At 46.4% G+C, this 26,658-nt stretch overlaps 1 protein-coding gene across 2 annotated transcripts; it reads right to left on the bottom strand.

Moving 5' to 3' along the window:
- Positions 1-2,622: 2,622 nt before the first annotated feature.
- Positions 2,623-26,357, bottom strand: TUFM (Tu translation elongation factor, mitochondrial). Of its 2 annotated transcripts, none has more exons than XM_082260178.1 (11): positions 26,266-26,357; positions 23,604-23,641; positions 20,986-21,145; positions 18,134-18,300; positions 17,488-17,592; positions 14,344-14,508; positions 12,825-12,957; positions 8,580-8,684; positions 8,052-8,203; positions 7,832-7,951; positions 2,623-3,131 (listed from the first exon to the last, which is right to left on the bottom strand). In XM_082260178.1, exons 1-11 carry the CDS (start codon positions 26,303-26,305, stop codon positions 2,964-2,966), a joined length of 1,353 nt encoding a protein of 450 aa, XP_082116304.1. In that variant the 5' UTR covers positions 26,306-26,357; the 3' UTR covers positions 2,623-2,963. The 2 variants fall into 2 exon arrangements, with proteins under 2 accessions (XP_082116304.1, XP_082116303.1); XM_082260177.1 differs by having other exon boundaries at positions 2,624-3,131; positions 20,986-21,148.
- Between the last annotated feature and the right edge of the window lie 301 nt (positions 26,358-26,658).

The following is a 26,658-nucleotide window of genomic DNA, read 5'->3' as shown; positions in this document are numbered from 1 at the left end:
TTTTGTTAATAATGTGCTAAAACTTTTTAGCTCGTAAAATCGGTGAAGTCTTCCTTATTACAAATTTCAACTTCCAAACACTCTCACGTGCAAAAAAAAAGTGATTCCACTCCCCATGGATGTGAACTCACCATGCCTTCCATTCTCATGGTCAGCAAACTCGTAAACACCACAAAGAGGAGACACCGGGATGTGCACCACCAAGAGGAGACACCGGGATGTGCACCACCAAGAGGAGACACCCGGATGTGCACCACCAAGAGGAGACACCCGGATGTGCACCACCAAGAGGAGACACCGGGATGTGCACCACCAAGAGGAGACACCGGGATGTGCACCACCAAGAGGAGACACCCGGATGTGCACCACCAAGAGGAGACACCCGGATGTGCACCACCAAGAGGAGACACCGAGATGTGCACCACCAAGAGGAGACACCGGGATGTGCACCACCAAGAGGAGACACCAGGATGTGCACCACCAAGAGGAGACACCAGGATGTGCACCACCAAGAGGAGACACCCGGATGTGCACCACCAAGAGGAGACACCCGGATGTGCACCACCAAGAGGCGACACCGGGATGTGCACCACCAAGAGGCGACACCGGGATGTGCTTCAGGCAGCGTCCTGCGGTGGTGAAATAGGAGACCATAGAAATATCTATGTGATGCATATGTACAAACGCCTGTACCTTTTTTTATATAATGTGAGCAGCTCTTTTATATTATTTTTAATAAAATTGAATGTTTTTTTTACTTTTTTATGCCATTGGAGTTTTCCTTTTTTATTTTCTGCAATACATTATATTGCATGGAGCGAGAATCCTGACATCCATCTTGGTGTTGTTTAATCATAGCGAGTTTGCGGACCATTAGAATGGAAGGCATAAGTAGCTGGTGAGTGGGATCACTTTTTTTTGCAAATGAGACAGTGTTTGGAAGTTGAAATTTGAAATAAGGAAGACTTCACCAATTTTATGAGTTAAAGAGTTTTGGCACATTATTACACAAAGAACAGCACTGGGTGTTTCACATCATATGGACTTTCCTTTATGTTATAATGATAATAATTGTTTTTTTCACAGCACTACTTGTAGAGATACACTGTCATTTTCCCTTTTTTGTATGCATTTATGTTTATGGTGGCAGCAGTAAGAATTTGTTCACGTAGGGTATTTACACCTGTGAGTGGCACAGTATTGATTTCTTTTCATTTATTAGCACAGAGTTTTTTTTTTTTTTTTGTATTATTATAATCAAACTAAAACCACTGTCATCAGCTGCATCTGAAGTTTTGTAGTTCTCACTGACCTGCTAGGGTGCTGATGAACACCCTTGTAGTTCATTCACAGGCCCTGCAGCGTTCAAGCTGACAGCCCGTATGCAGGTACAGACTGAAAGCTGCAGGGCTTGTCTGCAGAAGCCAGACATTGCATCCCCAATCACGGCTGCAATACTTTCCAAGCTCCTGCAGGAAGCAATATTAAATTGCACAAATTTGTGCATTTATTTTTTTTCCAATAAAAGTGAACTTAGCCTTTACAGTTCTCTTTAGAATTACAGCCAACTCCCCCTTTAGGATCTGTATTCAGCCCTCCTAGGTGAAGGGTGTTCTCAGAAGTATTAAAGCTATTCGACTTCTGAGTGGAATACTCACCTATCCTCTAGATCAGTGGTCCTCAACTCCGGTCCTCGGGGCCCACTAACAGGCCAGATTTGCAAGATAACTAAATTACATCACAGGTGATCTCATTTGCTGCTCGGTGATTGCAGTATTCTAGTTTGCATCTCCCCAAGGTAATATTTAAAATCTGGCCTGTTAGTGGGCCCCAAGGACCAGAGTTCAGGACCACTGCTCTAGATCAGTGTTTCTCAACTCCGCTCCTCAGGGCACATTAACAGGCCAGATTTTAATTATTACCTTGGGGAGAAGCAGACTAGAATACTGCAATCACTGAGCAGCAAATTATATCACCTGGGATGTATTTCAGTTTTCTTGCAAACCTGGCCTGTTAGTGTGCCCTGAGGACCGGAGTTGAGAAACACTAATTTAGATACAGAGAGAAATAATTACTAAAGTTAGCATGAGTATGTTCTGATGCACTATTTACCAGATTAGCCTTGTGAGATCAGGAAGAATCTTTTCACCAGTGAGGCAAAACCAACCACAGCTACCCACCGGAGCCCTTATCTTCTCTGCAATGGTCGCATTGCTTTTTTTTTTTTTTACAACTTATGAGTCTGATCAATCCTTGTTTAATATAATTACCAGCTTAATGACTGCAAACTTACTGTAATCATTACAGTTCAAATAACAGTTTATTATAAAATAAAAAAAAAAAAAAAGATAAACAGACCATGGATCACCTATATAGGACTTTTTTTTTCCTTTCACCTGAAAGCCAACACAGCAGTGACTTCACTCTCCCTGCGCTGGGGTCGCCACTAACAGAACATGATCTATGACATAATGAATGCGGCTGGGGGGGGGGGGGGGGGGGTCACACAGGATATAAATCCCCAAAAACACTGTACATGTGACATGAACAAAGCAATTCTGCAGTGAACTGATGCATCATTTATATGCTCAGTCAGAACTTTTCATGACGCCGTATTTAGGCAATAAATCTGCACTGGCATAAATACTCTCCTGTGACCCCAGCCTTAATCCGGATATGTCTACATGACAAATTTCTTAATGACAAACTGTCAAGGGATAAAGCCCTGTTTGTAAGAGACTCAAATCAGATCAGAAGAGTGATCCCGTAACTCCTTAACAACCAGCAGGGGGCAGCACTTGCTTTATTGAGGATAGGGAGAATATTACACAGGACGCAGGTGAGATCAGGACGACAGAGGAGAAATAATGGCTACAACTTGCAGATGTTTGTCTTTCATGAATTCGTAACCTCTTGCCCCCTAGCTCCTTCTGGGATAAGTTCATGTGTGGGGGAGGGGGTTACTACCACCCCTCTTCGTCTTCTTTTTTCATCTCCAGGATGTCCGTTACAATTCCGGTGCCGATAGTCTTGTTTCCATCTCTCAAGGTAAAACGCTGACCTTTTTCCAGGACCATAGGCTGCCGGAGGGTCATTATTAGACCAGTGTCTTCACCTGGCATAACCATTTCCTGCAAGAGAGGAGAGAGTCTTTACTCCAAAACCTGAAAATCAATGGGAGGAGCTGAGGAGGGGAGGCGGTGCAGCCTTCATTGTACACACAACTCAGGATTAAATCTTTAGGGCCTATTCACATCTAATGTGGTCTACCACACTAACATGTGTTGCATTAAGACTGTCTATTCAATAGAATAGGCTGCCAATGCACCACTTTTCCAAAGCAGGTGCATTTCTTTAGTGCATTAGTGTGCCATGTAAATGCCCGTGAAACTGCAAGGGCCTTTCAAGTTATCTTATTTTTTAAATGTAGTTTTAGATTGAATGAGAAGTTGTGAAAAAACTGGGACTGATTTACTAAATGTGGAAAGTGCAAAATCTGGTGCAGCTTTGCATAGAAAACCATCAGCTTCCAGGTTTCTTTTTGTCAAAGCTTAACCACTTTATGACTGCCCTATAGCAGTTTTACGGCTACAGGGCAGCCGCTGTGTGCAGGATCCCACATACATTTTATATATATATATATATATATATATATATATATATATATATATATATAAAATATTATATTATATTATATATGGGCGCGAATGCACGCCACCAGCGCTTTGCTCCCGATGTGATTATGCACAGTAGGAGCCAATCAGCGTGTACCGCAGGCTCGATATCCACCGATCCTTCTGTACACAGGCAGATTGCGGTTGTGTCAGAAGAGAAGGCATGGAACATCAGAGAAATGGATTTTACGGTAAATCTAAAAATGGGATTTTTGACTTAATGAATATCAGAGAAAAGGATTTTACAGTGACGGGCACAGCTCCTGATTCTTCTTAACCATTGGCTTATACTGCCCGTTACAGGAGTAGGACACTAGGCAGGAAAAAGCTGTACTATGCCTATGGGCAGTCCCAGGGGGGTGTACACCCATTGTCAGCTATAGGCACTAAGTTTTGTTACAAGCAGTGTCAGAAGAAAGCCAACTTCACAGAGGGTGGGTGCTGTGTCCCTCAATGAACATCAGAGAAATGGATTTTACGGTAAGTCAAAAATCCCATTTTCTCTTTCGTTGATTGACGGACACAACTCCTGATTCTTCTTAACCATTGGGATGTCCCAAAGCAGTGTTAAACATGAGGGGTGGGAAAAACAGAAAAAAATTCCCAAGGCTAACTATAGCCAATCAGGTAACAGAGTTCTACCATAAACAACTGCAGCTCACCTGGAAAACAATATACCCTCAAAGAGGATCAGGTCCTCTAAACCAGTGTTTCTCAACTCCGGTCCTCAGGGCCCACTAACAGGCCAGATTTTAAGTATTTCCTCGGAGAGAAGCAGACTAGAATACTGCAATCACTGAGCAGCAAAAGATATCACCTGTGATGTATTTCAGTTATCTTGCAAACCTGGACTGTTAGTGTGCCCTGAGTACCGGAGTTGAGAAACACCGATCTAAACAGCAGCCTGCAAAACCTTGCAGCCAAAAGAAGCAGCCAACACATCCACTTCATAAAAACTTTGTAAAAGTGTGCACCAACAACCAAGTGGCTGCCTTGCAAATCTGCTTCACTGATGCCTGATGACGCAAAGCCCAGGAGGCACTAGGCACCCTGGTAGAGTGCACCTTGACAGGGAAAAGGAGGAACCTGACCCTTGATGGAATAGGTCTGAACCACCGCCTGTCTGATCCAGCTGAAAATGGTTGCAGGGGAAGCAGACAACCCTTTGTGAGGTCCATCCATGAGCACAATAGAGTCGGACTTCCTAAAAGACTCGGTAGCTGCCAGGTACACCCTAATTGCCCCGACCACATCTAAGGCAGGCAAGGCAATTTCCTTCGGATGTTTAGGCCTGGGACACAAGGAAGGCAACACAATGTCTTCAGTCAAATGAAAGTCATAGACCACCTTAGGAAGGAACGACGGACAGGGGCAAAGCACCACCTTATCCTTGTGAATCACCATAAGGTGAACAACAGGATAACGCAGCCAGTTCAGACACCCTGCGCGCAGCGGTGAAAGCCACCAAAACAGGCCACCTTCTGGGACAGCGAAAGCAGGAAAAGCTCCCAAATATTTTCAAAGGGAGGCTTCTGTAGAGCTGAAAGCACCAAATTGAGATCGCAAGGCAGCAACGGAGTCCGCACTGAAGGAACTAAATGTCGGACACCCTGAAGAAAGGTACACACCAAGGAGTTGTGTGTGGCCAAAAGTCGTTGAAAAAAAAAAAAAAAGCCAAGGCCAATAATACCTGGCCCTTCATGGTACTCCAGGCCAATTGCTGTTCCAAACCCCCCCCCCCCCCCCCCCCGTTGAAGGAAGGTTAAGATCCAATCTACCGAGAAAGAGCAAGGATGACCCTCAAGAGACTCACACCACACAATGTATGTCTTCCACCTACAACAGTAGATCTTCCTAGAAGTAGATTTCCTAGCTTTCAGCAGCGTAGGAATCACGGACTCAGACAAACCTCTATCCTTCAGCACCTGGCGTATAACAGCCAAGCCGTCACAGCCAGCGACTGTAAAGCAGGATGGAAGATCGGTCATTGTGACAGCAGATACTCCCTGAGAGGCAGTATCCAAGGAGCATCGGTGACCAGCCGTACCAGATCAGCGTACCAAGACTGGCGAGGCCAGTCTGGAGCCACTAGAATGACCGGAATCCTTTATGCCTCGATCCTGCACAGGAGTCGTGGCAGGAGTTTGAGAGGACTGGAACAAATCAGCAGCCCACTTTAGAATGCCGGCTACTTACCGAGCAGACAGGACACGTCTTGTACCCCCTTGGTGATTGACATAGGCCACGGCCTTGTTCAAATGAATTCGTACCGGACACCCCTGAAGACGAATTGTCCAATGAGCCAGACAAGTCTAATCATTTGAGCTCCAGTACATTAATCGGCAGTCTGGACTCTGGGAGTCCAGATCCCCTGAGCACACCTGTGCTGAGGATATCTCCCCACCCGGACTGGCTGGCATCCGTGGCGACAACCGTCCAGTACAGGGGGAGAAGGATTTTCCCTGTCGAAGCGCCGGAGAACAAAGCCACCTCTAGAGACCGTGGATCCTTGTCCCATTTCACCAGAATCTCTTTTGCAGAGATCTTGCGTGGAACTGTGCAAACAGACCGCCTCAAAAGGTGGACACCATCAGGCCCAGCACCCGCATGCAAGCCCTGAGGGATGACCGTCTGCTGAACAAGAGAAGCTGAATTGTCTCCTGCAATGTCTGGAGTTTTTCCAGAGGAAGAAACTCTGTGGCTGAGGCCGAGTCCAGAGTCAGACCCAGATAGTCCAGTTTTTGAGGACCGAACCAAAGCAGACTTCTGAAGGTTCAGAATCCAACGAACTCCCACAGAGTTTGCAGAGTAATCTACAGATGTCCATCAGAGCAGTCAGAGACTCCGCTTGCAGGAGATTGCCCAGGTACCCCAGTACCGCGATCCCCCACGGACTCAAACAATGCCAGCACCGGGGTCCAACACTTTTGTGAAGACCCAAGGAGAGGAGGCGAGACCAAAAGTCAAAGCCACAAACTAATACTGCTCCTCGCCCATGGCAAAAACGGAGGAAGCCCTGGTGACCGACACATTCTCAGGAGCGGTGTCCATCAATAAACAAAAGAGGAAAAAATAAAAATAAATTAAATGCACGTTTCTGCAAGAAAAAAAAGTTGTGCCTTTATTTTTTATTCACACGAGCCTGCCAAGCATTGCACCGGTTTTGCTTAGTAGTGTAACGTGTGTAAAGGTGTAACGTTCCTAAAGTTGAACTTCAACTTTAATGATGGACTTACGCAAAAACAAACACTGACTTCAAAACATGTAAATTACCAAATCATCCTGGAAATCTAGTTTCTGGAGATCAGCCAAAGTACAAATTAGAGAACAAGACACAAAAGGATTCCAAGCTCTAGGGAGCACAAATTTGGAATCACCAATTTGTAAGGGGGCCATAATAGCTGCAATCTCCAGCAGTTTCATGTGTCTCCAAGTCTATGGTCCCTGAACTGGGCTGTGCATATCCTAGTGAAGGGGTGCTCAACCATTTGAATAGTGAGGGCCACTTAAGTGATTTGGTAACCAGTTATGTGCCACGATGAAATGGTTCAGAATTTATATATTTTTTATTTTGAGTAGCATAATGAACATTTCCTCCTGCAACCACTGAATACCAACGGGAGAGAAAAAACAGGCTTTCAGCGGTTGCAGGAGGAAAATTGAGAGGATTCCTGTAAAATGCCGCTTCTCCAGTCCAAATGTAAAGCAGAATGTGACAGGAAGGCCACACGGGGTCCCCCAGAGCATGGAGCAGGGTCACCATTGTGATGGCTGACACAACACCAGTGGTTGGGGAGCGTGGTAAAAACAAGTCTTGACTATGGAGTTTTACCAACCCCCTAAACCGCAAATGTAAACAAGCTCTTACTTTCCTGAGCCTTGTATAAGGCTGCTTACCTGCAACACAGGTGCAGGGCAGTGCACTTGTGGCTTTCCTGTGGGTTAGCTGCACTTTGTTATAGACTTCTATAATATCTTGCAGGTGTGGTTTACTTTCTAAATGTGCACCAAACCAGCTGGATAGACTAGAAGTGCACTTCGTCGGTTTGAGGGCCACATCAGAGGGCTCCAAGGACTACAGGTTGAGCACCCCTGCCCTAGTGGTAGCAGAACAGTGGTGCCTCCAGCACTATCTAAACGGTAAGATTATCACAAACCTTTCCTTGGGGTAGAGTGATTCTGACGGACATGTCCCAGGTCAGCGAGAACATGACAGGTAAGAAATTACTGACAAAAGGCTTGTGACGTCCTCCTTCCTCTTTGCTGAGGATGTAAACCTAAAACACAGATGTTACCAATGAAGAACCAGAGGGCGGCACAATGCAGGCATTCAGACACTGAAAATACAAGGAGGGGCATATATATTATGGAGTGTACCTGGGCCTGGACCTTTTGGTGAGGTTTTATTGAACCGGGCTTGCACATGACCATTCCTCGTCTCACATCATCTCTTTTTAGCCCTCTGACCAGAGCCCCAAGGTTGTCCCCAGCCTCTGCTCGGTCCAGGTTCTTGTGGAACATCTCAATACCTGCAAAAAATATTTTATAATTTCCAAGGAGCGACATTGGTCACGTCATAAGCTATGCCCAACCAAAAAAAACAAAACACAACAGGGAACTGTTGATGAAGAATTCAGAGTAAAAGTAAAAATCTGAGGTTTTTAATAATTTTTAATTTTAACCACTTAACAACCGCCTACCACAGATTTACTGCTCATGGGCAAAGCTCGTCAGCGGGGAAGCCGATGCGTGTGTCAGGCAGCTACGATTGCCGCCTGACACCCGCGATCATTCCCCGCTGAGAGAGAAGAACGGTCAGCTGTTGTAAACAGCACAATGGGGGTTGATTTCTTCCTATACCCGCTGTATGCTTCACCGTTATCAATGATAAACTAAAAGGATCACCTGTTACCACCGATTTGATGTGTTTGCTGCGGCCGACAAATTCACACTCATCTCCCTTCTTAATTGTACCCCGTTCCAGAGTTCCGGTCACCACAGTGCCTCGACCTGCAATCCAAACACAAATGGACTAATCAGTTAAGAAAGGTGTGAGCATTACAACAAGCAGTATTTTTTTTATTGACTAGTCTTACCAAGTCAGCCACTTACTGAGCAAACTACATGAAATTAAAACAACTGTGTTCAATGCGCACCTGTCATGACCTCATAAGTGTTTTTTGCTAAATCATCTGTTAAAACCATTCCATGTCTCATTTTACATGACCTGGCCTAAAAATTGCCTAAGGTAAGAACTGGTCCTAAATGCAGCACAAACAACTCGTGTTACCCTAAAAACAGGTGCCTGTGTTCTTATGGAGCCCTCTGGACCCCAGTCCAAGGCTGTGCATGGGGCAACGCTTCTCTTCACATCACAATAAAGCCAAATTCCAGTTAAGGATATATATAACCAGTTACATTGGTCCAGCTTGGATCAATGACGGTATGCATGTTCCATACCTGGCCAATCCATGTGGAAGGAGGAAATCACTGAAATAGTCATTACTATTACACTAAAGACAAATAAAAATTCTCAGTGCTGCCCTGGATTGTGGAGCGTCCAAAAGAAAGTTGTATGTATATGTGTGTATATGTGTATATGTGTGTGTGTATATATATATATATATATATATATATATATATATATATATATATATATATATATATATACACATACATACATACACACACACCTATAAAAATCTGTGAAATTATTTATATATTATATCATACGCGTCTCTTAGCTGCTCAGTCTGAATAAAAGTTCAATTCATTGGGGATGAAAAACGAGTGATCTATGGAGGCGAGGCTGCCTGCACTCTGGGTTTGGGACCCCCGCACTTTAAAAAATAAGGGAGGGGGAGAAAGAGTCACCAGGTGACCAATGGTGTATGCCCCCTGATGACGTCTGGTTATGACGAAACATGTAGGCGGAGCTTGGCTGGCATGACACTCAGTACATCAGAGGACACGGCGGCCATCTTTTTGGTTACCAGAGCTGCTGCTGATTGCCATTGCTGACTATCAGATGAGCAAACACTTGCTATACTCTGCGTAAGTGGCCCATTTTATGTTTTAATAAACCTGCCTGTTATACTGCACTACGAGGAGTGTGTCCTTTTCTCTCGGATATGAGGTCTGGTACTGGTGGATATCCAGCTATAGGACAAGGATTGCTGTGGTGACTGGTGTAGATTCCCCAGGAGGTTTATTATATGTGCTAGGCTGACCTCTGTAATGGGGGTCGGTCAAATCTGGTAAGAGGCTTGAACACCTGGGTGATTGCTGGTGGTGGCCCCTGGATTGACATCTTGATTGAAATGTAACTATTACTGTTCCCCTATTCCATCCCTGTTTGTGGACTATATATGAACTGCTCATTATATACAAGCGCTGCACCCATTGTTCTTTTCTATTGTATCCGTTAATCAGGATTTGTTCTAGCTGCTTTTGTGTTTTCTATTTATTGAGATTGGCGCATCATTATCATAATGGTGTAGCACAGTTTAATGGGAAGATATATAAAATCCATAAAAGGTTCCACTCACCAGGTGACAAGTGGTGCCCTGACGGGCACTGCAAAGAATCCCACACAGAATCTGAGAAACAATCCTCGCCGCAGCGGCGGCTCTGATGGGAGAGTGTAGGATGCTGAGAGCACAAGCTATCTTGACTCCTGTCAAACCTCCGGGTGGAGTAACCGTCCTACACTCTCCCATGAGAGCCACTGCTGTGGGGAGGACTGTTTCAGATCCTGTGCAGGATAATTTCCAGAGCCTGTCAGGGCACCACTTGTCACCCTGTGAGTGAAACCTTTTATTCATTTTATTTATCTTCCCATTAAAGTGTGCCACACCATTGGTCGCCTCATGCCTCTCTCCCCCCCCCCCCCTTTCTATTGCTATTACACTGAATGCCGCTAGCTTCTGAGTCCTGTGCTGAGGGCCTGTGTTGATGAATAGTGAACACACGAGACTCCCTTTCTCAAATAATGCAAAGCATTCCCTAACTGAATGAGGTGGAGGCGGGTGGCAATATCACAATTTCCACCTCGTCTAATCAGAAGGCTTTGCATTCATTGAAAAAATGCAAAGTGTTCTCTCAATGGCACGGGATTCAGAAGCTAGCAACAATCAAGTAGTGGTTCCATTTAGGACCAGGGTCCACCTCAAAGAGTTCTGTGTTTTTCCCCTATGTATGTTTATTGTAATGCCCCCCTCCCCAACCCACTTGCCTATCCTTCGTTCCCCCACTGATGGATTCAACCACTGGGAGTGAGAACAGCAAGTCCAGGGTAAAGCTCTAGGCAGATTACACAGGGCCGAGAACTATCCCTGCTCTTGTGTAACATTCCTGGGACAAACACAAGTGCCATTACATTTGGGGAAGGGAACAGTTACATGCCCCTTCGTACATGGAAGTACCTTTTATCCTGGCAGCTGAATGGCCGAGAGAAAAAGTGAGAATGGGGCAAAGCATCAAATTGCTTTAAGCTTCATTACAACGTTCTGGAAACCAGCAGCCATTACACAAAATTTCCAAATGTACCTGCCATTAAACTGTATGCTCCTTTAGTGCAGACGTTAAAGCAATAATAAAGTCAATTTTTTTTTTTTTTTTATAACATGTTCTACTTCCCTGCTCTGTGTAATTGTTTTGCACAGAGCAGCCAGGATTCTCCTCTTTCGGGTCCCATTTCCCCTCCCCTGGCTATTCCCTCCGGTCAGGTGCCCCCACAGCGAGCAGCTTGCTTTATGGGCACTCAAGCAGGCGCGCTTCCACATGGAGCTTTGGCTCGGCCCCACCCCCTCCGTCTCCTAACTATCTCACTGGCTGTGATAGATAGCAGTGGGTGCCAATTGATACCGCTGTTGCCAAAAGCCGATCAGGAGTGCGAGTCCCTGGAGAGACCAGGCTCTCGTGGACATCGCTGGATCGAGAGGGGGCTCAGGTAAAAATTAGGGGAGGGGGCAGCTGCACGCACCAAAGATTTGTTAACTTCATGCAGGACGGTAAAAAAACCTGTGTGCTTTTACAACCACCGAGTGGCTCAATGTTCTCTGTACAGCACTGCAGAAAATGTCAGAGCTATATAAATATACATTACCAGTGTATGACTGTGGTGGGGACATTAGAGCGTAAGCTCCTTTTGGTGCTGATGTACAAAAAAAAAAAAAAAACAGTAGAGCGTACTACAAGGTCCAGCTACCTCAAGTGTTCAATCAAATGGTGCCAAAAGTGTTATGGACAGGGTCCAATTCCACATAACAAAGGTCCTGCAGCTTGCCAGGTAGATCTGTGGAGATCCGAGAAGCACAAACAAAAAGATTGCAGTGTAGGATCATGCTAAAATCTTGAAATCCAGCATAGACAGTAAATTAAACCAATGCAGAGCTGTCAGTGTGTGTCAGCAGTGAGTAACCTCTAGTCTGCAAGGAAAAGATCTGACTCCGATAGCTGTCAGAAAAGCCGTCAAAGCCCGGTGTCCTGCATACTACACTCTGCCTCGTGGAACTCCCTACATTCTAGTGAGATGAGGGGGTGGTGTTGGGGGAGGCAACGCGTTTAAGAGGTTCAATCCTACTTTGTCAAAAGCCTGCCCTTTAGGAAAATTGATGAATTTAAATAGGGTCAGGTTGGACGGGGGAAGTGTGGAGCGCTATGCGTGTGGCCAACACTGTGTTCGGATACTGGGCATTGGGGGCTTCTCTGACCGCTTTTCCTTGCCGGCTAGAGGTTATACACTGCTGACACACACCGACCGCTCTGTGGTGGTTTTGTTTACTATATATGCTGGATGTCATTTTAGCATGATCCCGCGCTGCTATCTTTTGGTAGTTTTTGGTGCTGATGTGAGCTGCTCAATGTTTTCTGTACAGCCCTGTAGAATATGTCAGAGGTATATAAAAGGTATATTTTTAGAGAGTGACTGTTGTGGGGACATTAGAGTGCAAGCTTCTTTGGTGCTGATGTAATCTGGTCAGTGTTCTCTGTATATCCCTGCAGAATGTGTCAAAGATAAATAAATTAACTTCTATCAAAGTGCCGAGAAGAAATTAGGTTATGTTCAAGGTTACTGATGTGGTTCTAATAGAGCGAACCTGAATCTCCATTCGCAGAACAGCTCCTGGTGGAGAAGAGGCAGCCTACCTGGAATGGAATAGACAGACTCCACTGGCAGCAGGAAGGGTTTTTCCAACTGTCGTACAGGGATAGGAATGTAACTGTCCACCGCATCCAGGAGCTTCATAATGGAGTTCAGCCCAAGCTCAGAATTCTTGTTCTGTGAAGTAAACACAAACCAGATCTTTAATAAAAATCAAAAGGAAAAAAAAAAAAAAAAAAAAAAAAAAAAGGTGGTTGTGATGCTCCTAGAAACCTGTCCCAATTCAGCTATCATTCTAGAAAGTATTAAGATCTGTCTGTGCTTGGGCCCACCCCCTCTACTAGATCACGCTGGGGTAGGAAAAGCCTAAACCCTCTAACGTTTTTATTGCCATCTTTGTTCCCATTGGGGAGATCCATTTCTCAGTCTTAACCTGTGACTATTGTTACCAGGCGAGAAAGACAGGGGGAAGTCTTAAGTGCTGGAATTGTGCCTAAAGTAATAGGCAAGAGGAAATCCTCCAATGGGAACAGCTGTTTTCTTCTAATATCCTGTTGCATCCATGTGCTAGCAGCTGAGAGCAAAAAAATTAAACACGATGACCTAACACAGGGGTCTCCAAACTATGGCCCTCCAGTTGTTCAAGAACTACAATTCCCATCATGCCTAGTCATGTCTGTGAATGTCAGAATTTTACAATGCCTCATGGGACGTGTAATTCCGCAAAGCCTGAGAGTCGTAGTTTGGAGATCCCTGGCTTAACATCTCTATCCAAAGAAAAAAAAAAGAAAAAAACTTTTGGTTCTGCACACACTTTCCAAAGTGCCACCAATGGCAACCGTCTTCACTCAAGACAAAGCCAGTGTAACAAGGCCGCAACTGTCAGACATAAAGGACCTCTGACCCCTGGCATTCTAGCTCAATGTCAGAAAAAGACAAAGAAAGGTGGGCAAATATAAATCTCTCATGACATCAGCGATTGGCAGAGGCCAGGAACTGGAGTGCTCTGTCTTGCAAGCCTGCTGGCTGATTACAGTGCAGAGGAAGGATTGTACTGGCATTTACCAGAATGTCTCTGGCCAAGACTACAGCCATACATCTGTGACCAGCTGTGAGAGGCACACACCCCAGCTGGGGGTCATGTGAGTGCATATTTCTTTTAATTATTAATTTAATAAAGCTTTTATTTAACTGATGGTGCGCTCCCCTTGTGCTCCCTTTCATGAGTAAACCTGAAGAGTTTGAATCATTTGAAGGAAACTCATCACAGGAGAAACACAGTGTGCGAGTGCTGACAGAACATTCAGAAAAAAAAAAATAGTGGTCTGGCGATCGCGCTGAGCCTCTGTCTTCAATTCTTTCAGTCACTAGCCCAGAACAAGTATGCAGGAGAGGGACTCCCAACTTTTTCTGCTATGTACCTTATCTGCATAACAGCCAGACAGCAAGTATTTTCAGAAGATCATTGGTGGCAGTCTCCATATTTCCCACGCTAGCTGTACTTAGGAACTAAATATTCAGATTTCCTCTGTAAGCCTAACCAATGGTTGGCACAAAACCTACCTCCAGAGCGCACAAGGCAGAGCCGATGATCACAGGTGTGTTCTCGCCATCGTATCCGAATTCCGTCAGCAGCTCTCGGATCTCCAGCTCCACCAGATCCAGCATCTCCTTGTCATCAACGGCATCTGCTTTGTTAATGTAAACCACAATGTGCTGTACCCCGATCTACGGAGAAAAGGAGAGATTGCTCAAAAGTCCGCATTACGGATACAAAGGACTACAGATATGACTGATATACGATACTGATATCCTGATATGCAACCCGGCAGAGAGGCTCAACATACCCTTCTGCCTTATAGTTTTTCTGAAAAGGGGTTGGCTTCTATTGAAGCAAAAGATGGGAGCGTTAAAGTGTTACTAAACCCACAACAGTAAAATCTGTCTATAGATGCAGAATAGCATGCTCATTGTGTAACTTAAAGGGTAACTCCACTTTGGTGGTGATAAAAAAAATAGCAAAAAAAAAGAAAAAACAATATAGCGTATACAATTGTGACACAAATCCTATTGTAATTGAATGTTATTAAAAATGACCTTTCCTTTTCAATCTACAGCTGCTGTAATTTTCTGAAAAAGCAATGCAATATGGCCGCCTGGAGCTTTTCTGTAAACAGAATGTATACTGACCACACCCCCAGAAACATTTCCTGCTTGTGTGATTGGCTCACCAATTTTACCAGAAGTCTGCCTAAGATACAAGTCAGATTTCTGGCATCCCCTGCAACAAAAATGTAATTATTGGTGAGATACTCCCAATTGGAACACGTCTAAAGGGATGCAGGCCCAGCAGATTTCCTCATTAGAGCCCTGCGGCTGCCACAGCCGATACATAATTACGAAACCTTCTACAGATTCACTCTGAACAAGTCCAGATAAGACACAGTAAGCGCAGTTCCGCTGCACATGCTCAGTTTGGTCTCTATTGCTGGATAGAAAGCTTCCTGGTTTTAGCTGAGCTATTCAGGTCACATGGTATTAACATCACACATTTGGGCGTGTATACAGATCCTAAATGACAGCCCAGTCCCTCCCTCTTCCACCAGGCCCAATAACTAAAAAGAATACAGTGGGTGGGATGTCGCATCTTAAATTAATGGATGATCCGCCTCCCATAAAAGCTTGACATAGGCTATACAGGATTTCAAGAGGCAGTGTAATCTCCTCCTAAATGAACACTCTGGACTCGGGCAGACCCTGCAGAGTATCACGTGACCACAGTATACAGATCAGCTAACAAGGTATATAGCTGCAGTATTTTAATATAAGAAGAATATTTATAAGCTGTGGACAATGTGGGGCGGGCCGATGAACATTTTTTATATTACTGGGTTTAATTTTTACTCTGGACAGGCTAGAAGTCTCGCTATCGCTCTGTGCAACCTCCCTCTCCAAGTACTACAGAAAGCGCTCACTGGAACACATAGGTCTGTATTTCCATGTGCTGAGATTTGGGTCGTTTGGTATATAAAGATACCGGCAGCTTTGGGATTTAACGTGCAGGGTAATCAGGAGCCCAAATGGAAAATTAGTATCTCTGAGGCTTTACACAATTCATTGTGTTACATTTTTTCCAGCTTTCCCAAACACCTGTCAACACAACTCACAGCTGTTTGGATGGAGATGTACACACTGCAGCGTGGCAAAAAAACTCCCTGCAGATTTGGGTGAGTGCTGACGCCTTGCAAACGCCTCCATTCACTTCTATTAAAATGCTTAGCAAATACACTGTAAATGTTTGAAGGATAGGGATTCACCAATACCCTTTTTTTTTTTTTTGGCGAGTACCGATACTTTTGGTCAAGTATTTGCCGATACAGAGTACTGATACTTTGCAGTACGGTTTGCATCCATACAAGATGAATGGGCTCAAATCCTGTCCAAATCACATGCGTTTTCCCCACCACTCTGGTGTGAACCCAGGATTGTCAGTGATTTCAGTCTGGGTTCACACATGAGCAGTGCAGGGAAACCACATGCGATTTGGACAAGAATCGCACACGCCTGTTCAAATTGCATGCAATCCTTTGCAGTGTGATTACTCGTGAAAATACTCTGTATCAGCGTATCCCTACCCTAAGGTGTTTAACAGTGTTATTAGGTCACTTTTGCAAAGCTTCCTGTTTTAGCACTGTAAAACATTAAAAAAAAAAAAAACTCAAAACAGCATTTGAAGAAAATCACTTGATGCTACTTGAATGCCTCTACAAATCTTCCAAAGCTTGAAATATCACTATGGACATGTAAAGAATACTTTAAAATTCAAATGCAAACACTAATTTGTGAATTAAGTGTTCCTTGCCAAAATGCACAGCGGTGCTCTGCAACCCAAATCACATAGAAATAGATATGCTGGTAGGTTAATTGGATCCTGTATAAAAAAAATTGGCCCTACTGTGTATGTGAGTGAGGGACCTTAGATTGTAAGCTCCTTGAGGGCAGGGACTGATGTGAATGTACAATGTATATGTAAAGCGCTGTGTAAATTGTATAGCGCAAGTACCTGAAATAAAGAAAGAAAATAATATTGTTGACTTCCAGGTAAAACTCCCCTGTGCTGAGGGTATGAGTGCTACTATTCTGGTATTCTGTCTCTTCGTAGACCTGGAATGAGCAGGCAGCCCGTTAACCTAAAACTCCTGATCTGCATGCTTGTTCCAGGTCAATTACTCAGAGTACAAGGCAAGAGATTAAGCCTGACAGCCAGGAAACTGCCACCATGGTAAAGCTCCTTCCTCCGAGATCCTGGTATACCTATAGCAGCACTCCTCTACTCTGAGATCCTGTTACCATGATATCACTCCTCCCTCGGAGATCCTGGTGTTACCATATTAGCTTTCCTCTCCCTGAGATTGCATGTTACTATGGAAGCACTCCTCTCTCCGACATCCTGGTGTTACTATAGAAGCATTCCTCCCTTGGAGATCCCCATGTTACTATGGTTGCACTCCTCACTCTGAGATTCCAGTGTTAACATGGAAGTGCTCCTCCCTGAGAACCCTGTGTTACCCCAGAATCGCTCTTCCCTATGACATCCCCGTGTTATTATGAAAGTGCTCCACACTCCTCTGTTCCAAGGTTAGCCATAATTGAGTTACAGAGCCACCTGTTGGTGAAACCATGTAAATGATAGACAACTGGTCTTACCTGTTTAGCCAGCAACAAGTGTTCCCGCGTCTGTGGCATCTGTCCGTCCGTGGCCGCCACCACCAGGATACAGCCGTCCATCTGGGATGTCCCGGTAATCATATTCTGCACAAAGAAGGCCAATCTTTAGTGTATTAACCACAGAAGATACTAATGTCAAAACTTAAAGCACAGCTCCACCCAAAAGGGGACTCTCCACTTGTTACACCCTCACCCCCCTCCACCACCATATTTGGGATATTTTTTTTTGGGGGGGGGGGGGGGGCAGGTACCTGGTTGACAGGTACCCGCTTCCCACTTCTGGGTAAGATCGCTGATCCACGACATTTCCAGCCCCTCCTCCTCCTTGGACACACGCAGGTCCCAGAAGACCGAGGGATTATTCAGAAAGCGCAGTGCGACTCGCACAGTAGGAAACGGGTTGTAAAGCCACAAGGCTTCTCCTCCCGTTTCCCTTACTACAGATGCCGGCGCCTGAAGTCGATTGAAGAATAAGCTTAGGGGCGCCGGCATCGCGGGATCCCGGGACAGGAAAGTGCTCTTATTTTAAAAAGTCAGCAGCTAAAATATATGTAACTGCTGATTTAATTTTTTCTGAAGTAGCATGGAGCTCCGCTATAAAGTGAGACAGACACAAGAAACCCACCTTGACATAGTCAGCGTGCCCTGGACAGTCCGTGTGCCCGTAGTGGCGGTTGGCTGTGGTGTACTCCACATGTGAAGCGTTAATGGTGATGCCACGAGCCTTCTCTTCGGGCGCGTTGTCAATTTCTTCATATTTCTTAAAGTTCGCCCCGCCTGCCTCGGCCAGGACTGAAATTGGACAAGAAGGTCAGCAGAACACAGTAACTAGATAAAGAAATGCTGCATGCACACATTAAACTGTATTTTTAAAAAAATAGAAATATTTATGTATGCAAGGCAATTTTATGCTGCATCTCTCAATTTCAGTAGCCCACTGCAACCAATCAGCATTTATCTCAGTCTAACCACAATGAAACCACAGCCCTCTGGGAGTTACAGCTCCATAACCACGGCAAGTGCACTTTGTACAGTCTTACTAAAGGGAACCTGTGATGACAACTATATGGAGGTAGGGACTACGGTCAAGGTGCCTGGCTGTCACACTGACTTCAGTGCTTTACGAGTCACTGATCCTGCACAAGCAAGGACATTTCAATTTAGAACTCCAGGTCAGCATGGCTGTTTCAGGTCAATAGCTCAGGATGACCAACAGATTAGCATAAAATATTACAATGCACATTACAATCTGACTGTACAACCTCCTTTAGAGATACCAACAACTACGCAGTGGTCTAATACAAATCGATTGGATATATTAGGTTAAAGTGGCCTCCTTCCCCCCCTCCTCTTTGAATAATGGAACTTTTTTTGTGGGGTGGGTGTTAGCTGGCATTCCTAGTTTTGATAGGTATTCGCTCCCACTTCAGCTCCAGCCGCCTAGGTCAGTGATGGCTAACATTGGCACCCCAGATGTTTTGGTACCACATTTTCCATGATGCTTTTGCACACTGCAGTGTAGAAGAGCATCATGGGGAATGTAGTTTGAAAACAAAACATCTGGGGTGCCAAGGTTCACCATCCGTGGCCTAAGCGATCCGAGTGGAAGTTCTTCTGTCCCCCTTCATTTCTGCAGTCTTCTGGGACATGCCATAAGTCCCAGAAGACGGTGGGATCATTCAAAATGTCCACAGTCGGGTGACCACAGTAGAGATGCTGCCGACCAAAGACTGGCAGAACAAAGGGCTCGTGAGTACAGCTCTGGATCCTGGGACAGATGAGTGACTGTTGATTCGTTTTTGTAGCTGCTGACTTTTAATAAATACCAGTTTGACTGAAGCACCTCTTTAAAGTGATAATAAAGGCAATAATTTAAAATAAATAAATACATGTCATACTTACCTGCTCTGTGTTTTGCACAGAGCAGCCCTGATCCTCCTCTTCTTGGGTCCCATAAGGGCACTCTTGGTCCCTGAGCAAGCAGCTTGCAATGGGGGCACCCAAGCAGGTGCGCTCCTGAGCCGCTGCTCTGCGTGTCCATTCACATACAGAGCCGTGGCCCCCCCCCCCCCATTCCTCTCCGCATTGGCTCACTGGCTGTGATTGACAGCAGCCAATTACATCTGCTACTGTTTTAGCCAATGAGGAGGGAGACATCCAGCAGAGCCAAGGCTCCCATGCACATCACTGGAGATTGATCAGACAGACTCAGGTAAATATTAGAGAGGGGGGGGGGGGGCTGCTGCACAGAGAAGGTTTTTACCCTTATGCATCGAATGCATGAAGGTAAAAAACCTTGTGCCTTTACCACCACTTTAAGTCTTTATATTACACAGTCTTCATAATACATAGTCATGGTAAATCTAAAGTTGATTGTACGGCCAGGTTGTAACATGTATGGTGACCTTAAACTATACAACCTGAATCTCCCATAAAATAACTGGATAAAGATAGATTTGGTATCTTATAAGGTCCTCATATTACATAGTTCTGGAAGATCTCAGCTTGATTGTACAGAGATTGGTCAGATTGTAACGTGCATGATGAGCCTTAGCCCTACCCTAAACTATGTAGTACAAAGACTTACCCAATTCAATACTTATGGTATGGATTGTTTAGGTTTGTCCGCGTATTACATAGTCTAGGTAAAGCTAAAACGGACTGTAAATAGATTGTACAATCAGATTGTATAGTGTAGAGACAGCTTTAGTAAAACGGTCACTAAACACCCCACCTGCTTATTAACATGGCATGCCCCCGCTATTTATTTTTTATTTATTTCTTCAGGTACTTATTAAGCGCTTTACACAGCGCTTTACGTATACATTGTACATTCACATCAGTACCTGCCCTCAAGGAGCTTACAATCTAAGGTCCCTAACTCACATACATACACAGTAGGGCCATTTTTTTTTATACAGGATCCAATTAATCTACCAGCATGTCTTTGGAGTGTGGGAGGAAAACCGGAGTACCCGGAGGAAACCCACGCAGGCACAGGGAGAACATGCAAACTCCAGGCAGGTAGTGTCATGGTTGGGATTTGAACCAGCGACCCTCTTGCTGCTAGGGGAAAGTGCTAACCACTACACCACTGTGCCGCCCACAGTGCTATAAAGGATAAGGAACGTATGGAAGGCCATGCAACCACAAACACAAAACAAAAAAGGTAGTGAATGTTCATTTTTTAAATAAATGTAAGAATGGAACATAAGTAATATTGCCTTTCAACTTCCTTTATGTACTGTGTGTTCACATTTACTATAAATGCATCATTTTTATAAGTTGTAGTACCACTTTTCAGCCTCTAGGTAGCGATAGATGACAGTTTCAAGCTTATATATACACACACACACACATACACACGTGTTCAACACAACCTTCACTGAAGGACAATGGTTGCTCAGGGAAGCGGACAGAATCTTTCATACACAAAACCCAGAGTTGGCTCAAATCAGCCAGATTGTCGGCACTTACTTTTGGTAATAGCTGCAGTGAGTGTGGTCTTGCCGTGGTCTACGTGTCCGATGGTGCCAATATTGACGTGTGGTTTCTCCCGTGTGTAGGTCTTTTTGGCCTCTGTGGCGTAATTCCGGTACAGCAGTGGGCAGAAGCGGGCAGCGGGGCTCGGCCATGTCTGCTAAGGGTGGGGAAGAGAAATGACACTCACTATGCTTGAAATGTATAAAAAGGATTTCACAGGGAGCTTAAGGATACAAATCAACACCCCCCCCCCCCCCATACAATTGTTCAAGACTGAAGGGGAGGTCAGATTTAAAGAAAACTTAAGGTAAATTTTATCTACTCGTCTAATAAGTTACATTTATAAACATGGTCAAGGTAGACAAAGTGATGAAAGCAAGCTCACAGCTGGTATTAGCTAATAATTGGCAAATGGCTTTCTGATAAACATGGCTCTATAGCCTCCAGATCACTAGGGGGCTCTGATTTTTTCCCTACTCATTTTTTCTGACTGTTTTTCACTAGTTTTGCATTTGACTAGGATCAGTGTCACTACTGGTAGCATGAGGAGATACCTGGACCCTATAGAGGTTGCACAGACAGTCCAACTCCTCCAGGATGGCACATCAATACGTGCCATTGCCAGAAGGTTTGCTGTGTCTCCCAGCACAGTCAGAAGAGCATGGAGGAGATTCCAGGAGACAGGCAGTTACTCTAGGAGAGATGGACAGGGCCGTAGAAGGTCCTTAACCCATCAGCAGGACCGCTATCTGCTCCTTTGTGCAAGGAGGAAAAGGATGAGCTCTGCCAGAGCCCTACAAAATGACCTCCAGCAGGGCTCTGGTGTGAATGTCTGACCAAACAATCAGAAACAGACTTCATGAGGGTGGCCTGAGGGCCCAACGTCCTCTAGTCGGCCCTGTGCTCACTGCCCAGCACTGTGGCGCTCAACTAGCAATTGTCCTTGAACACCGGAATTGGCAGGTCCACCACTGGCACCCTGTGCTTTTCACAGATGAGAGCAGGTTCACCCTGAGCACATGTGACAGACATGAAAGGGCCTGTAAAAGTTGTGGAGAACGTTATGCTGTCTGTAACCTCTTTCAGCATGAACAGTATGGTGGTGGGTCAGTGATGGTCTGGGGAGACATATCCATGGGAGGGATGCACAGACCTCTGCAGGCCAAACAATGGCACCCTGACTGCCATTAGGTAGCGGGATGAATTATTGGACCCATTGTCAGACCCTACGCGGGTACAGTGGGTCCTGGGTTCCTCCTGGTGCACAACAATGCCCGGCCTCATGTGGTGAGAGTATGCAGCCAGTTCCTGGAGGATGAATGAATTGATACCATTGAATGGCCCCCATGCTCGCCTGACCTAAATCCAATAGAACACCCCTGAGACATTATGTTTCGGTCCATCTGACGCCACCAGGTTGCACCTCAGTCTGTTCAGGAGCTCAGTGATGCCCTGGTCCAGATCTGTGAGGACATACCCCAGGACACCGTCTGTAGTTTCATTAGGAGCATGCCCTTGTCAGGCATGCATACAAGCATGTGGGGGCCATAAAAATCTACTGAGTACCATTTTGAGTTGCTGCAATGAAATTTCAGCAAAATGGACTAGCCTGCTGCAATATTTTTTTCACTTTTATTTTCGAGGCGTCTGAATTCAGCCCTCTGTAGGTTGATAATTTTCATTTCCATCAAACGATTATATATTATATATATATACATACACATATACACACACACAGTATAGATATCCAGCATGAGATTTTTTCCCATTGAGATCTGATGTGTTTTCAAAGTGCTCTTAATTTTTTTAAGCAGTGTATATACCTTTTGTGGGGGTTACAGTATTTTCAAGTAAAAACTGCCCCGGCAGGCAAGTGAATAAATGAAAACACTGGTGTCCCCTCCCCCGCCAGCAGACAAGATAATCCTTAAAGCGGAGTTCCGGGCAAAAAAAAATGTTAAGCTAAAAATCCCCCCGGGACAGTCAGGGCTAGTGCATTTAAGCAACAATAGCCTCTGAACTGTCCCCTGTTTCACTTACCTGTAATAAGAAATACTTACCTTGAAAATATCTTGTCCAGAGCTGCCATCTCATGTGTGGGCAGCTGAAGCCGGAGCGTTCCTCTTCGGTTTCCTCTGAGTCCCAGAATGCCCTGCACCGGCTCTGCTCGTCACTTCCGGGGCAGGCGCGTCATCCGCAGCTGGTTCTGCGCATGCCCAGAAGCTGTTCAGCAGGGAATGACGTGCCTGTACCAGAAGTGACGAGTGACACCAGTGCAGGCGCATTGACTCCTGGGATTGATTACGCTCATCTCCCAGGAGTCAATGCAAGGAGGAAGTGACGGCGCGGGCCGCGTCCGCAGAGGGAGGAAGTGGAAGGAAGGTAAGTATATTTTCTTTAAAAACAAGGTAAGTGAAACAAAAAAAAAATTGTAATTATCCAAATCTTTTTCAGGTGTTTTTAAGCTAGCGGACGATGCAAACTTAATTTTTAGGGTGGAACTCCGCTTTAAGTCAGACACTCCAATCCAAGAAAACCGTTACACGGTCCTGGTGACATATTTCTGTATTGCTTTCATCTTTCAGATATATGAGGATCTATGAAATACTTACAGCAATGCGCAGGCTGTGAGCCGGGATCCTGGTGAGCACTGCAATACAAAAAGAACAGATTGATCAGTCCTGGGATGTCTGTGACCCGAAAACCTTCCCATTCTTCTTCTTCCTGCACTGCTACCATCGGACACTTCCATGGTGCTGGGTAGCGGTTCTCCTGCTCTGATTTCTCCCGCTGCCTGATGTGTCACTGCTCTGTCCTGATGTATCAGTCAGTGGGTGAAATCACAGCTTACAGCAGTAGAACCGCTACCCAGCACCATAGAAGTGTCCGATGGCAGCAGTGCTGGTAACTCTGCAGGAGTGGAAGAATGGAAGTATTCAACTTCATCATTTACAAGGGGCTGCTACAGGGGTGAGGGCGGGGAGGGATACAGAACTGAGGAGGGGGCAGGCTATAGGGGGGTAAAGGACTGAGAAAGGGGAGGGTTTAGGGGGAAAAAGGGCAGAGGAGGGGGGGGGGTATAGGGTGAAGAATAGGGAGAGTACAGGGGGGTACAAGACAAATGATGGTGAGAAAATTTACAAGGGGCTGCTACAGGGGTGAGGGCAGGGAGGATATGGGGGGGGGTACACAGGATGGAGGAGGACATAGGGGGCAAACAGGATGGAGGAGGGTATGGGGGTACACAGGACAGAGGAAAGTATAGGGGGGTACACAGTATGGAGGACAGAGGAAAGTATAGGGGGTACACATAACGGAGGAAAGTATAGGTGGGTACACAGGACCGATGAAAGTATAGGGAGGTACACAGTATGGAGGGTGGAGGAAGGTGTAGGGGGGTACACATTATAGAGGAAGGTATAGGGGGGTACACAGTATGGAGAGTGGAGGAAAGAATAGGGGGTACACAGTATGGAGGAAAGAATAGGGGGGGTGCACAGGACGGGAGGAAGGTAAAGGGGGGTACACAGGACGGTATAGGGGGGTACACAGTATGGAGGGTGGAGGAAGGTATAGGGGGGGTACACAGGACTGGAGGAAGGTATAGGGGGGGTACACAGGACGGGAGGAAGGTAAGGGGGGGGGGGGGTACACAGGACGGGAGGAAGGTAAGGGGGGGGGGTACACAGGATGGGAGGAAGGTAAGGGGGGGGGGTACACAGGATGGGAGGAAGGTAAGGGGGGGTACACAGGAAGGTATAGGGGGGGTACACAGGACGGGAGGAAGGTATAGGGGGGGTACACAGGACGGGAGGAAGGTATAGGGGGGGTACACAGAGCGGGAGGAAGGTATAGGGGGGGTACACAGAGCGGGAGGAAGGTATAGGGGGGGTACACAGGACGGGAGGAAGGTAAGGGGGGGTACACAGGATGGGAGGAAGGTAAGGGGGGTACACAGGATGGTATAGGGGGGTACACAGGACGGGAGGAAGGTAAGGGGGGGTACACAGGAAGGTATAGGGGGGGTACACAGGACGGGAGGAAGGTATAGGGGGGGTACACAGGACGGGAGGAAGGTATAGGGGGGGTACACAGGGCGGGAGGAAGGTATAGGGGGGGTACACAGGACGGGAGGAAGGTAAGGGGGGGTACACAGGATGGGAGGAAGGTAAGGGGGGTACACAGGATGGTATAGGGGGGTACACAGGACGGGAGGAAGGTAAGGGGGGGTACACAGGAAGGTATAGGGGGGGTACACAGGACGGGAGGAAGGTATAGGGGGGGTACACAGGACGGGAGGAAGGTAAGGGGGGGTACACAGGACGGGAGGAAGGTAAGGGGGGGTACACAGGATGGGAGGAAGGTAAGGGGGGTACACAGGATGGTATAGGGGGGTACACAGGACGGGAGGAAGGTAAGGGGGGGTACACAGGACGGGAGGAAGGTATAGGGGGGGTACACAGGACGGGAGGAAGGTATAGGGGGGGTACACAGGACGGGAGGAAGGTAAGGGGGGGGGTACACAGGACGGGAGGAAGGTAAGGGGGGGGTACACAGGACGGGATAGGGGGGTACACAGGACGGGAGGAAAGTATAGGGGGGTACACAGTATGGAGGGTGGAGGACGGTATGGGGGGGGGTACACAGTATGGAGGGTGGAGGAAGGTATAGGGGGGTACACAGGATGGGAGGAAGGTATAGGGGGGTACACAGTATGGAGGGTGGAGGAAGGTATAGGGGGGTACACAGTATGGAGGGTGGAGGAAGGTATAGGGGGGTACACAGTATGGAGGGTGGAGGAAGGTATAGGGGGGTACACAGTATGGAGGGTGGAGGAAGGTATAGGGGGGTACACAGGATGGGGGAGGGGTACACAGTATGTTGTGTTCCGGGTAGACATATGACAGTGACAGGTGGGGGGAGGGTAGGGGTGCCCCCTCATCCTTACAGAACACATATGAAGTACACAGATTGTGGGGCTGATTTGATGCAGAGGTCGCAGTGAGGTAATGATGATCTCCTCAGTCAGTCGCAGACCCTCTATAATTCCTGTGTGTTCGGGTTATATAGAGATGAATAGACAAGCCTAGGTCACAGGGTCAGTGGGGGGTGACAGTCTCTCCCTATGAGGTTCTTGAAGTGACCTTCCCCATAAATGACCTTCACTGTATACAGGGAGCCCCCCAAAGGTGACACCCCCTCCCCCATCCTAACTCTTAGTCTGGGACCCCCCAGGGACCACCTTCCCCGAGCCCCTCTCCCGCCTCCCCTCACCGGCAGCACGGCATGCAGACAGAACCACGCGTCCCGCCATCTTGCTGGAGTACGGAAGTGACAACCCGGAACAGGAAGTACATAGCGACCTCTCCGGGCTGCCACTACCAAGATGGCGGCCGCGATGGACGTGTCACGAGAGGCGGAGCTAAATGACCTGCCGTCTTCATGTGGCTCCGCCCACTGATAGAACTATGCAGGGGTGTGTGTGTGGGGGATCCTGCTGACAATTTCCCACAATGACCCCTCCTGTCCTTTCACACATTCAGCGCTAGGTGACAGCGGTGAACATACTGGGAGTGTGGCCGCCATGCTGATCCTCAGGCTTCTGTTCTGAGTGACAGTTTTCTCACACTTCCATGACACTTGTTCCAATTACTGGAAATGGTGAAG

Source organism: Pelophylax lessonae, assembly GCF_965119305.1.
Source record: "Pelophylax lessonae genome assembly, chromosome: 6".
Classification (NCBI taxonomy): domain Eukaryota; kingdom Metazoa; phylum Chordata; class Amphibia; order Anura; family Ranidae; genus Pelophylax; species Pelophylax lessonae.
Note: the sequence above shows the minus strand (reverse complement) of the source record. Positions and strands in the feature narration are given on the sequence as shown.

Coding starts and splice junctions, on each gene's coding strand:
- TUFM (XM_082260177.1), bottom strand. CDS start 26,305: ATGGCGGGACGCGTGGTTCTGTCTGCATGCCGTGCTGCCG. Junction 21,149..23,603: donor CTCACAGCCTGCGCATTGCT/GTAAGTATTTCA, acceptor CCCCACCCTTAG/CAGACATGGCCGAGCCCCGC. Junction 17,593..18,133: donor GGCACGCTGACTATGTCAAG/GTGGGTTTCTTG, acceptor TTCTTTGTGCAG/AATATGATTACCGGGACATC.